At 43.5% G+C, this 13,687-nt stretch overlaps 1 protein-coding gene and 1 pseudogene across 1 annotated transcript in view; one reads left to right on the top strand and one right to left on the bottom strand.

Moving 5' to 3' along the window:
- The window catches only part of Ppp2r2a (protein phosphatase 2 regulatory subunit Balpha), a 54,219-nt gene extending 47,016 nt beyond the window's left edge, over nucleotides 1–7,203 (bottom strand). Inside the window, exons 1-2 of the mRNA XM_052191129.1 lie at nucleotides 6,863–7,203; nucleotides 5,116–5,190 (exon numbers count right to left, since the gene is read on the bottom strand). Of these exons, the coding sequence (XP_052047089.1) occupies nucleotides 5,116–5,190; nucleotides 6,863–6,869 (82 nt within the window). The 5' untranslated portion in view covers nucleotides 6,870–7,203. The remainder of the gene's footprint in view (nucleotides 1–5,115; nucleotides 5,191–6,862) is intronic.
- Nucleotides 7,204–11,261: 4,058 nt separating this feature from the next.
- Nucleotides 11,262–11,870, top strand: LOC127690934 (translationally-controlled tumor protein-like; annotated as a pseudogene).
- The last annotated feature ends 1,817 nt before the right edge of the window (nucleotides 11,871–13,687 follow it).

Raw genomic sequence — 13,687 nt, 5'->3', positions numbered from 1 at the left:
GCCTGGGCTACATGAGATTCTGTCTCACAGAGCAAATGCTGTTTCATTTTTTTTTACATTTTGAATTCATACTCAAAAGCAATAGATAGAAAAAGATGAAGTAGTGGGAGTGTGAAATGTGACAGCTGTGGCCTGGCCCTCTGCTGATATAACTGACAGGCAGTACAAGTTCATCACACTACTCCACACACTTTCCTTAAAGATTGCAAGCTCTGCTATCAGATTTTAAGCTGAAGAAAAAGAAGATTCGGACAGATAAATACATAAATGGACAGTCGATAACTAGAGAAAAGGAAGCAAGCGACAGCATGGACCCCGACCTGTTCAACAGTGAACATGAACTCGGTGTTAACAAGGCAAGCAGACTCCCAAATGAAACATGCATATGCTGCAACACTGTTGAGTTGAAAGGGTGTAAATCTGATACAGATGTATCATTATTTTACTCCTCCCCAAACGCAAGTGAGTACAAGGAACAAGACACGAGCTTAATTAACATTCATCTTCAGGATCATAGACAAGTTAATAAAAAGATTTTGCCATGTTTCATTCTAGTCATTACTAGGGCACTGGATTCAAAACCAAACAAACCTACATATACCTGTCACCATCCCCAAGTAAACATAAATGTTTTAAAGTATTAAAACCAAAACAAGGAGCTGGAAAGATGGTTCAGTGGTTAAGAGCACTGGCTCCTTTACAGATTTTTGTAGCTCCAATTCCAGGGGATCTGGCACCTTCAGACATACATGCAGGCAAAACAATAACTACAAGATAAAAAATAATCCTTGTCTAAGAAAAAACAAACAAACCAAAACTATTCAGGTTAATCTATACACCACCACCCGGGTCAGGATGTCTGAGGCTCCCCAACCTCCTCAGAACCCCTCCCATCTGCTTAGAGGGGCTGCGCTTATGCTAATTAATAGCTTTTGTGATCTTAATGTCTGTCTCTAGTCTACAACAGTCTTCAATTTGCTTAGTCTCTGCTAGATAATCAAAAACCATGTACAGTGAGGGGAGGGAATAGGAGCAAAGTACAATGGTACACATATATGAAGATGTCATAAACTTATTACACTAACTAAAAGAATTTTTAAAGCCCAAGCCTGGTAGTCGCATTGTCCTATAATCCTAGCATTTGAGAGGTGCAGGCCAGAGGTGCAGAAGTTTAAGGTCATCCACAGCTGTACAAAATGTGAGGCTCCACACATCAACATACTATGTAATCACTTTGGCCAACAAAGTATTAGTAACTATTTTAAAAACACTCGATGGGCTACAGAGATGGCTCAGAGGGTAAGAACCAGAGAACCCCAGTCTGATTATAAAGCACCCACATGGCAGCTCTCAACGGTCTGCAGTAGCAATTCTAGGGGTTCTAACACCCTTGTCTGACATCTGTGGGCAAAAGGCACACACTCTGTACAAAGATATATGTGCCAGCAAAACATCAACACATAAATAAGACAATCCCCAGTTTCTTGACTCTACCTATCCCTTACTTGCTCTAAGCACTGAAATAAAAATCAATCTTTACATGGCTCTCACAAGAAAGGCATGCTCATGTACACCTGTAATATAAGCACTGAGGCAAGAAGATCTTGAGTTCCACACCAGCAAAGACTATACCACATAAAAAAAAGTTCCAAGCCACAAGTGAGACAGTCTCGAAACAACAACAGGCCAGGTATGGTAGCACTTGAGAGGCAGGTGGAAGTGTCCTTCTGTTGAGTTCAAGAATAGCAAGCAAATTCCAGGTCACCCAGAGGCTACTCAGTAAGACTGTCTCCAAAACAAAACAAGCCTGTCTATTCCAATGAGCATGATAGTGGGTTCTTAAATAGTGTCAAACTCTGTTTTGCACCTAATAAAAACTCCTAAGCCTTGAGAAGTCAGTCCAGTAAAGACATTATTCTTAATTAAGGCCCTTATTGAGTAAGCATCTGAAAACAACTTATCAGCAGTAATAATATGCAGTTACCTCCTTCTGACATCTTTGAGAACAAAAGCAGAAAGAAACAGCAGAAATCACTTCATCCAGTCAATTTTATGGCTAAGTACAGGAACCCAGAAGGGCTCAAAGCAGAGCAACAGACTAAATTGTTGGAACATTTGTTACAGCCTTATATATAAAGCTGCAAGCTAGAAACAGAAAGGCAGTGCCAGAAGTTCACCTCCACTATCCTAGACCTTCTACCTCTCTTCTTCCTCTTTAAAAACCCTAGCAACAGGAACACTGACACTCAAGATAGCCAATGCCTACTGTGTGCCAGGCGTTGTTCTAGGCCAAGCAGTTTACATATGACATTTTCAGAGAATCAAAGATCTTTGGCACCAGGCTTAAAGTGTAGCAGTAGAGAATCAAGGTACTAAATATAGTATTTAACAAAGTAATGTAAAACAGATTTTAAAAACAATTTCCACAGAAGGTAATTAAAAGGTTATAGGTGTGACTGAGGGTGAGTGGGATTCTGATATGGGGACAACTGTAGGAGGACGGAGACATCAATGGGATTAACGGACTGGGGATGTAGCTAAGTGATGCAGCACTTGCCCAGCATGCACAAGGCCCCGGGTTCAATCCTCAGAAGAGCAAAACTAATCCGATGTAGAGTGTGCATAGTGTTTGCTTGTACAGTATCAGTTCAGAGGAACATAGTGAAATGTTACACTTTGCCGGCTGAAATGTAGTTTCTAATCCAGAGGATCCAATGATCCACTGAAGATTTCCAAGAAAGAAGACAAACCAGGATTGTGTTTAAAATTAGAAGTAAAACATGGGAAGAAAGTGGTACTCATTTAAGAATTTAATGCAGCTGGGCATGGTAGCCACCACACCTTTAATCCCAGCACTGGGCAGGCAGAAGCACTCAGATCTCTGTGAGTTCAAAGCTAGCCTGGTTCCAGAACAGCCATTAGTACAGAGAAACTATCTCCAAAAAAGTTATAAGGCCAGTATAGAAGATGAACACATTATACAAATAACTCAGCATGCCCTGGCTACTGCCTGGCTACAAGGGCAGTCAGACTGCACAAGCTACCGAGAGGGAAAAAAAATCAGAATGCATCATTAACAAAAAGCAGGCTGTCTAAGGGCTAGCAACCATTTAAAGATTATAATCTCTACCTATGGGCCATGTACAATAATCATATTCTACATTAGAAAAGCAAGACTTCCCTTTAATAAACATAATAGACAAAGGTATACAAACTAGTTTCCAAGAATCTGCAAATCAAAGCAGTGTAACGTGAAAACAATGTTGTTTATGTACTTGTGCAGACACAGTACTAGAACAAGTCCTGTTCTTCCTGAGGCACACACTCCAAGTCTCACATTATAAGATGTCAGGAGCACACTGTCACTACATATACCCTAGAAAGTTATTTAATCAATCGAGAGCAAAGTGAAGCTATGAAGAATTGACAGATAAGAATTAAAACAGATCCATCACATATATTCTGTATATACATGTAATATCACAAACTACCACTTGTTTTGGTTAAGTAATTGTTGTTCAGGTTAGAAAATTAATTTCTTCTGGTTGGGTGAAGTCTTCTTTCTCCCCATGATTAACATGAAGTAAACGGATTTTCTTAAGGGTAGAAAGCTTATGTTCTAGACACCATACACCCCGTTCTCAACATGCAGGAGACCTTTGAAAAGGGAATAAACAGTGCAACCAAGAAATGTTTTCCAAGTAGAGAGCACTTTCATAATGCGGCAAGCATTACACAACTACACAGAACTGAGGATCCAGTATCTGAGTGCCTACTACTCAACAGGTAATGGAGTTACAAAATCAGGAATTCGAGACTCCTCCCTCCCTTCAACACAGGATTTATTTCTCGAAACGAGTTCCACAGAAAAGCAGCACAGATTGACCCTCACTGAGTCACTCCTAAATGCTTTAATTTTTCCAAGTTTCTGGTCTCTCATGTAAGAAAGGGATAAGGACCACCAGAAAACAAAGGTGGGAGAGCCTGTGAGACAGGACAAGTGAGCCAATGGCTTTTTACAGGAATCACCACACCACACACACACTGCTAACAAATGTCACCACACAAGCATCTCCTTAGGCTTTGGCCTACTACCACCTGAAAAAAAATCCTCACCACAGCACTCTATGGCAGCAGAGGAGAACCACAAGGAAAAGGAGTCACCTAGAGACAGGGGTACACATTTTCAGACAACAGAAGTACATACTCTTCTTTGATTTCTGTTTAGAAAAATCCCACTAATGTTACTGGACAGGCAAAGGCAGGCAGATGGATCAGAATTCAAGAACAGCCTGGTCTATATAGCAAGTTCAAAGCCAGCTAGGGACAGACAGGCAGACAAGCAGACACACATATACACATCCTCTCCCTTGTACACACACACACACACACACACACCAAACCCACAAAATTTAAATATTTTTGAGCAAGGAATCCCTTCTGAGATTATTTTTCTCTACCACAAAAGATCAGCTCAGACTGAATGCAAGACCTTGACATTTCAAAACTTCAGATATGTTCTGAAATAAATTAGCAAGTTTCTATCTCAAAAAATGTCCCCCACCAAACAGTGATTTATTATATCTTATATGTCTTAACCACACACAGGAATCCCTGCAACATAATAAAGTAAATAATTTGAACCAGCATTTTTTCAGTAAACATGGCAACCAAATACTACAATCCTAAAGCAGTTAAGTTCAAAAGAACCAGAGTCTCCCAAAAATAATAAACGGTTCTGTTGGGAGCATTTCTGAGCTAAGTGTTGCAGGCATCTCTTACTCCTTAGTATCTAAAGACAACACATAAACATCGAGTCCAGTCATTTATATGCAGAATTTATGTAAAAAGGAAACCTTTGTCACACAAACCTCAAAGCACTTACTCAAAAAAAAAAAAAAAAAAAAGCACTTACTCCTTGCCATTTACTTCATTAACTCAATGAAAAAAAATAAGATAAACAAGACATAAGAAGATATACAGACTTTTCAGAAAGGTGATTTTTGAAACTACCATCCCGCCTCTTGGACAGCAAACACAAAACATTTGAGTTCCTTCAGTACCCAGGACTTTTAAGTCAATAAATACTCAGTCGTCATTGTTAAAATTTCTTACCTTCTGCTACGTCATCATCTACGGCTCCTTTCACCTGAGAAAAACACCACTGAATATCATTCCCTCCTCCAGCTCCTGGAAGAAGAAAACATAGCAATTAAAATTGAGTTCTGTTCTGTTTACACTTATCAACACAGAGATGGTATCTGAGTCTGGCTATCATGATACTCCCTACATAACTACCACTGAGCCCACAGATCTGGAACCAAATTAGGCTCCAATAGTCGGTAGTCAAAGACATACAGCGTACAGATATTCAAAACCTCATTTCTACTTTCCCTTCCCCTAGAAGACAGTCAGAGTCTTTCACGTAAGACCTAGGGGGGGGGGGGGGGAGAAGAACCACCAAAGTTAGTTTTCCTTTAAATGTACAAAAGGCCTACAAAAGAGTTATAAGGCTAAACTACCATGAAATATAGAACGAAGAGAAAACTTCGGGAACATTACTGCCTGAGAGGAGGGATGACTCGTGTGGACTAAGCAAGCACAACACCCATTTCTTTGCATTCGTTAGGAGCAAATCACTGGCTGCAGACAGAGGGAAAGGGGCGGAAATGCATGCCTGGGAAGAGATGGTCAAAGGAAGCTGCTTCTGCCTCCAGTCACCTAATGAGAGAATCCAAAGGACCCAAAAAAATGCAACTTTACTCCTCTGTCATCTCCTACAATACAGTTCCAATTATCATTTCATTGTTCAGCAAGGTCAAAGGGCAGCTTGTTTATATAGCAAACTGTAAACCAGCTCTGCATAACTTCTTTCAAGGTCCTATTCTCTATGTAAATATTGAAAAAGACAAGAAAATTGGTTTAATCTCTGACACTCACTGCCCAGCACTGAAGAGGAAATGGGGGTTGGGGAGGGCACCCCTGGATTTCTGGAAAAGAAACTGAATCTCAATCTAGAATTACTCTACTAGATGAAAGGCTTCATGACTGAAATGTACAAAGATAACCGACTCTCAAACGACATTAGACCTCGTGTTTCCTTTACCCATTCCTTGCTAAATCATTTCCAATCAGGCTTTCTCCCCCTGAAAGCTTTTATAAAATCCCTCTCCCTTTGGCTATTTATATCTCCGAACTCCACAACTATTTTAACTCCTAGAAACCCTTCTGGGAAAAAGGACATCTGCACGAACGCTACTGTGCAAAATGCAAAGTTTAAATTACCTTTCTTTTCTCCCACCCAGCCCCCACCCCAATCCTTGCAACTTCTATTAAAGGCTTAGCATTGATGAGTGGCAAAAAATAAAGGCACGGAGAGGGAGCACGATCGAAACGAAATTCAGGCTTACACCCTCAAAACCTGACCTACCCCATTAATGTTTGTGTGCTGCTGGGGGGGGGGGTGAGGAGGGGGCATATGCCTGCATTGTATTTTAATTTGCAAAGCTCTCTTCCTTAGTATCAGTCCAGACAGAAAGGTTCTCAATAGAACGGAAAGAGGAATGAATATGTAAGAAGGAGCGGAGGGAGCAGGGTGCAGAGGGGACCCATCTGCACGCCTGCACCCGCCCCACCCACGCCATCTCCCACCCCCACCGCACCCGTGCCGTGTTGTAGTGCCAGGCCCCGCGCCCGGCCTCCAAGCCCCACAGTCCCAGCTCAGTGCCAGGCTCGCCCGCCCGCCCCACACTCGGCCAGCGCCCCAGGCCGAGGCCCCGCCACCACGGTCGCTAGGGGGTGACGGAGAGCGCGCAGAGGAAGCGGCACCCTGTCAGCCTCCCAAGGGCCGTTTCTCCTTTACCTGCCATGTCGCACTGCAAATGGTGACCCTGCCGGGCTCGTCGGGGTCTCCGCGACCGGGGCTCAGCCCCCACACCTGGGGATGGGGGGATCGAGGGCGCGGATGGAGGCGGATGGCACCTGAGGGGGGAGGGGACGGGGACCGGGGCGGAAAGGAAGCGGCCCGGACGGAGCGGTCAGCAGGATGGTGGCGTTCACTCAGGGGCGTCCCGTCTCGTGCTCCTTCTCCCGCGGTGGAGACAGCAGCAGCGGCGGCAGCGGCAGCAGCGGCGGCTAGGACAGCGACGGCGGCCGCGGCGGCAGGGGCAGGCGACTCCACTTTCAAAATGGCGCCCGCTGGCTGGCCGGTGACGTCACTTGAGGGGGCGGGGCGTCTTTGGGGCGGGTCGCGCTGTGTTAGCCACGCCTCTTTCCTGCCGTGCTCTCGCCCCGCCTCGCCCCTCCCGCTAGGACCCTTGAGAAGGTCCCGTACTGAGCTAGAGCTGCATTTAGTTTGCTCGAGCTGTGGGCTGGATGTGCCAGGCCTCGGTGCCCAAGTGGCCAAGGCCCGGCCTGTCTGCACCTCATACAGTCGCAAGCCCTTGAGCTAAGGCCGGGATTCTGGGATTGGTCTCACTTATGCACACCCACATAGTGAGCCGGCCCTCTCTAGAGAATACCCCTTTGTGGGTGAGTAACCCCCTGGGTGAGCCCCGGAAGCACCAAAATAAAGAGAGTGCCTACTTGCCACTGCCTGTCCAAGGTGAGAGGTCACTGAGCCCAGAAGGACACAACTGGGCTGGTTCCATCTGGGTGAATTAGGTTACCTTCCCATGGACTAGAGCCCTTGGCTACTGCAAGCAGTTAAGAATAGCTCTCCACAGAAATTGAATGTTGTGAATGGTGCAAAAAATAGTCCAGGTCTGTTCAGATAAAAGTGGTAAAATCAATGATTAAGAAGATGTTCTGAGCCGGGCGGTGGTGGCGCACGCCTGTAATACCAGCACTCTGGGAGGCAGAGGCAGGCGGATTTCTGAGTTCAAGGCCAGCCTGGTCTACAGAGTGAGTTCCAGGACAGCCAGGGCTACACAAAGAAACCCTGTCTCAAAAAAAAAAAAAAAAAAAAAATCCAAAAAACAAGAAGATGTTCTGACTGTGGTGACACATGCCTATAATCTCAGCAGCACTTGTGAAGTGAAAGAAAGAGGTTCTAGAGTTCATGGACAGCTGAATTTGAGGCTAGCCTGGGCTATCTATATGAGACCCTACCTAACATACACACATCAAACACATGCAAAAGAATTAAACTAAATCCATTTAAATGTAGCCTCTTCTAGTCAGACTCTCTGACATTTTCCCCCATTTCCTATTCACCTTTAACCAGGTCAGATGTCCTTGCTTAATAGTGTCAAGTTCTCCTGGCTGGGAAGGAGGCAGAGGCAAGCAGATCTCTGGAGGTCATCCTGGACTACAGAGCTAGTTCCAGGATGACCAAAGCCACACAAAGAAACTCTGCCTTGAAAAACAGGAGAAAGAAGAGGAGGGGGGAAGGGAGGGGGAGCAGGAGGAAAAAGAACAACAAAAACAAGTGGTGTCAGGTCCAAAGGAGACTTCCCAAACTGCAAAAGGCAATCCAAATATCCAGAAATGAGCCTAACCTGGACTATAGGAGGATTTCTGGCAGTTAGAAAAAAAACAGCATTCTTCAGCAACTTGTGAAGCCAGCTGCCCTCTACCAAAAATGTCATTTCCCTTACTTCTGGCAAAAAAGGAGATACAGCTACCCATGTTGCCTAGCTGTATATCAAAGCGCATGCTGGTATCACAAGATCCTGTTACACATTTCAGTCCATGCTAGCATCCCGCGCTTCTTACCCCCCCCCCACACACACCATAAACTCCCACCCCAGCTATTCCTCCTTATGACCCTGTTAGTCTGCTGTTTCCTCTATATTTTATCCCCTGCTCTTCTTCCCTCTCTGGCCATGTTCAGTCTGTGCTCTGGACTCTTCCAGATGCCTCTGGCTGTTCTCTCATATCTACAATAAAACCCTCCCCTTAACCAAACTATGAAGCAGTCATGTTGTCAGTTTATACAAATAGTCTCATAAAGGATAATGCACTTTTCTGTTTTCTTAAACCGCATTAAAATGATCTCAGTCTGTGTCTGTTATTAGACAGAATTCTTTGAGGCTAGGAAGTATGTTATTCACCTCCCTATCACCAGCCACATAATTCATGGGATTAATGGATGAATAAATAAGTCTTTCTGGATTGGGAAGTAAAACCGCTTAAAATGTTGGCTCCTTAAGGTTCGCTGAATTGTAAATATTTCCACTCACTCTTCTTTTTTTTAAGTTTCAAGGTTTATTTAATGTGTACGAGTGTTTTGCCTGCAAGCATGTATGTGTGCCACGGACATGCCTTGTGCCCTCAGAAGTCAGAAGAGTGTGTCACATCCCTGGAACTAGAGTCACAGATACTTGTGAGCTGCCATGTGGATGTTGAGAATTGAACCTCAGTCCTCTGCAAGAGCAGCAAATGCTCTTAACTATTGAGACAACTCTCCAGCCCTCATTCATCATAACTCCAGAAAAAAAAAAAAGGAGGCATTTTAAAAGTCATCTTGGTGATCTCACCTACAATTATTAAATGACCAACCCCATTTGGTAAGTAGGTAAGTGACCTGTACATACATTTGCTGTAGCTACTTTCCACTGTATCTTCAAACCTGTTTACACACTACTCAGGAGATAGGATATCCCAACAGGATAATGTTCTCTTCTCTGTACATGGTCTTGAAACTTTTGTTTGAATTGGTTTTGAGTTTTGCTTTGTTTTGTTTTGAGACAGGGTCTTGCTCTGTAGCCCTGACCTAGAATGGTGAAGATAACGTTGTCCTTGAACTCACGGAGATATGCCTTCCTATGCCCCCAAAATTCTAGGATTTCAGGCAAGCCACCACATTTAGCTACAAGCTTGTGATCATGTGAGAAGACTTGGTGGTGCACGTCTTTAATCCCAGCACTTGGGAGGCAAAGGCAGGCAGATTTCTGAGTTGGAGGCCAGCCTTATCTACAGAGTGAGTTCCAGGACAACACAGAGAAACCCTGTCTCATGTGCGTGCCGCGCACACACACACACACACACACACACACACACACAAAGAGAAGGCTCCTAAATGTAATTCTTGATTGCATGACCACGCACAGTGACCCAGCCTTGCAGAATTAAGCTCATCTTGGGTATGTGAAGAGGGAAATTCCCTTTTGGTTTTTCTGATGACACTCTAGAAGACTTGGGACTTTTGTGCTTCAAATCTGAGTAAAGAGACACAAAGAATTATAGAATCAGGAGCATATTAGAGCTGAACAGGTCTCACCCTGGGTTACTGCAAGGTGGCTTTTAAAATATATTACATGATGTCTTAGGGGTTCTATTACTAACTGGAATTCATTCATGATCTTCTGGGCACTTGGGGCCTTGGGTCACTTCTCCAGCTCTGTCCACTGAAGCACACATCGCTTGTCTTCTATGTTCCTGCTGGCTCTACTCCACTGCTGCTGCTGTTCTTGGTTCATTGCACGGTACTGGCATCTCCAAAATGCTAGGGTCTTCTGCTGCAACTGGGATGTATATTCACCAATAACCTTTCCTAGGCTTTCTTCAGGGACTCCGTGCCAAGCCTCAACTGCTCTCTGTGACCCCTCAAGCCTTCATAACCAGTTCCACTGTAGGTGATGGTTATTATTATTACTATTACTATTACTATTATTATATAAGTACACTGTAGCTGTCTTCAGAAACACCAGAAGAGGGCATCAGGTCTCATTACAGATGGTTGTGAGCCACCATGTGGTTGCTGGGATCTGAACTCAGTACCTCCTCACGTCAGTGCTCTTAACCGCTGAGCCATCTCTCCAGCCTGCATGTAGGTGACTCCTCTCTGATGACTCTAGCTTGTGTCAAGTTCACACAAAAATATTCAGCTCACATGACCAGAGGAGAATTATCCAAGAATTAATTCTTCATCTGATGAGCTAGATTTGGAGTTCAGAATAATACAAATCCTTCTCCATTAAAAAAAAAAAAATGGAGAAGTGGTATCCTTTTGAACCCTCTGTTCTCCAGGTGATTACACAAAGAGTCTCCATGTAAGACCTTAAATGTAAGGACAAAATCAGATATCCCAAACACCAAAGTTGAAACTGGCATGACAGCAACTGTAATCACAGCTACCAGGGCAATCTTGAGTTTCAGACTAGCCTAAGCGACATGTGAAGACCTCCACCTCAAAAATAAAAACAATAGAAATAAATTGCTTTCTCTGTCCACCCCCCCACCTCACCCCCCACCCCCCAGTGCTGCACCCCTCTCGCTCTGCACTGTCATGCTAGCACCGCTGTCCCCACAGCGTCACCATGATCATCTACTGGGACCTCATCAGCCATGATGAGCTGTTCTCTGACATCTACAAGATCTGGGAGATCTCGGAAAGGCTGTGCCTGGAGGTGGAGGGCAAGATGGTCAGTAGAACAGAGGGCGCCATTGATGACTTTCTCATTGGTGGAAATGCTTCCAGAGGGCGAAGGTACCAGAAGTGCAGCAGTCACCGGTGCTGACATTGTCATGAACCATCACTTACAAGACACCAGCTTCATAACAGAGGCCTACAAAAAGTACATCAAAGACGGCATGAAATCACTCTAAGGCAAACTTGAAGAGCAGAAACCAGAAAGAGTAAAAAGCCTTTTATGACTGGAGCTGCAGAGCAAATTAAGCACACCCTTGCTAATTTCAATAACTACCAGTTTTTTATTGGTGAGAGCATGAATCCAGATGGTATGGTTGCTCTCCTGGACTGCTGTGAAGATGGTGTGACGCCATTCATGATTTTCTTTAAGGATGGCTTAGAGATGGAAAAATGTTAACAAATTGGATCTATCGCCTGTCACCATACTTGGCTGCTGCTACCATCCATACAACACCAAGACTTAGGACAAATGGGACTGAGGTCATCTTGAGCTTTTATTTTTGACTGTGATTTATTTGGAGTAGAGAGCTTGTGTTTTTTTAAGAAAAAAATGTGTCATGTGGGTTGTCTAAAAATAAAGTGCATTTAAATTTAAAAAAAAGAAAGAAAAGAAATTAATCTGTTTTAAAGCCAAACATTTTAGGGCATACTTGTAATCCTAACTAGCATGGGAGGTGGAGTCAAGAGGATCAGAAGTTCAGAGTCATCTTTGACTGTGTATAGTGGGTTAGAAGCCAGCCTGGCCTACAGGAGATCTAATAGAAAAATGAATTTAAAGAGGCTGGGGAGGGGAGAAAATAAAATAAAAGATGAACAGGAAAGAGGGAGAAAGGGATGAAAAGAAAGAAAATGGGAAGGGAAGAAATTAACAGGGCAAGGGACATGGCTCTGTGGATAGTGTTTGCTAAGCAAGCTTGAGAGCCTGTGTCCACATCCCCAGCATCTTACCTTTAGAAAAGCAGGTGTGGCAACATCTTGCAGGTATGTAACACTGTAACACACCTGTTACAGGGGGATTAGAAACATGCTGACGCTTGCTGGCTAGCTAGTCTAGTTGTACTAGTGAGGACAGGTTCAGTGAGACAACCTGCCTCAAAAAAATAAAGTAGTAGACAACTGAGAAAAACACCCGGTACTAACCTGTGGTCACTGTCACTCTCTCCCTTCCTCTTTTCCACATCCCTTCCCTCCCTCTCTCCCTCCTTCCTTCTCTCTGTCCCTCCCTCATTCCCTCCCTCCTAAATGATAGCTATTCTTTCAAGACTTGAAACAGTTGCAAGGCCTTTACAAGAAACTTCATAAGCAGGTGTCACCTTTTCACATCTTCACTACAAAGTTGGCCTGGAAGGTGATCTCTCCGAGCTAGGAGTAGTCTGCTCTGAAACAGCAATTCTTACTAAGGTGATCAAAACATAGAATTCACTTTTTAAAAGTCACCAGTATCTTACACAGAAAAGTGTTTAACAAAAATAACAGTAACTCTACCAGGTAGATTGTTATGTTGTTAAAAACAAAACAAAATCAAACAGAAAAAAAAAGGAAGTTGCAGAGCCTCAGAAACAGGATACAGAATTTGTATACAATATGATTCCCCAGTAGGGACAACCAACTGAAAATCTGTAGATTCCTTACAGGAAGAACAGTTACCAGTGTTCATAACAATGTCTCCAGGCACAGACATATTTGGGTGGTCATTTCCTCTTTAGCCAGTTGGGTTTTTATAAATAGTATGTATTGAACATATATCAGTGAGAAAGAAAAATTTTATTTTTTAAAGCTAACTGCAGGCCAGTACGATGGATCAGGCAGTAAAAGGTCTTTACCACCAAGCCTGGTGAGCTGACTTCTATCCCTCAGACATACAAGGTGGAAAGAAAGTTACTCCTGTGCGTTAAGCATTGACCTCCAAACATGTATCATACCATGAGCACATGTATACATATGCATGTACAGGTGAACACTCACGCACACACATGCATAATGCACACTCACATGCATACTCACACACATATACACACTCACACACAGACATGTACACCCACACACACATATACGCATATACACACATATACATACTCACACATGCACACAGGAATGCATACACACACATGCACAAGAGTGCACTGCACATATGAAGACTTTAATAAGCATTTAGATAAATAAATAAAAGACAGATGATGGTGACATATACCTTAAATCCCAGAACTTAGAAGGGACAGGCAGGTGGATCTTTGAGTTTGAGGTTAGCTACACAGAGAAACCCTGACTCAAAATAACTCATAAATAACTGAATATAAACAAACAGACAAGTAA

This window comes from Apodemus sylvaticus, chromosome 8 (assembly GCF_947179515.1).
Source record: "Apodemus sylvaticus chromosome 8, mApoSyl1.1, whole genome shotgun sequence".
In the NCBI taxonomy this organism is placed as follows: domain Eukaryota; kingdom Metazoa; phylum Chordata; class Mammalia; order Rodentia; family Muridae; genus Apodemus; species Apodemus sylvaticus.
This window is presented reverse-complemented; position numbering and strand designations above follow the sequence as displayed.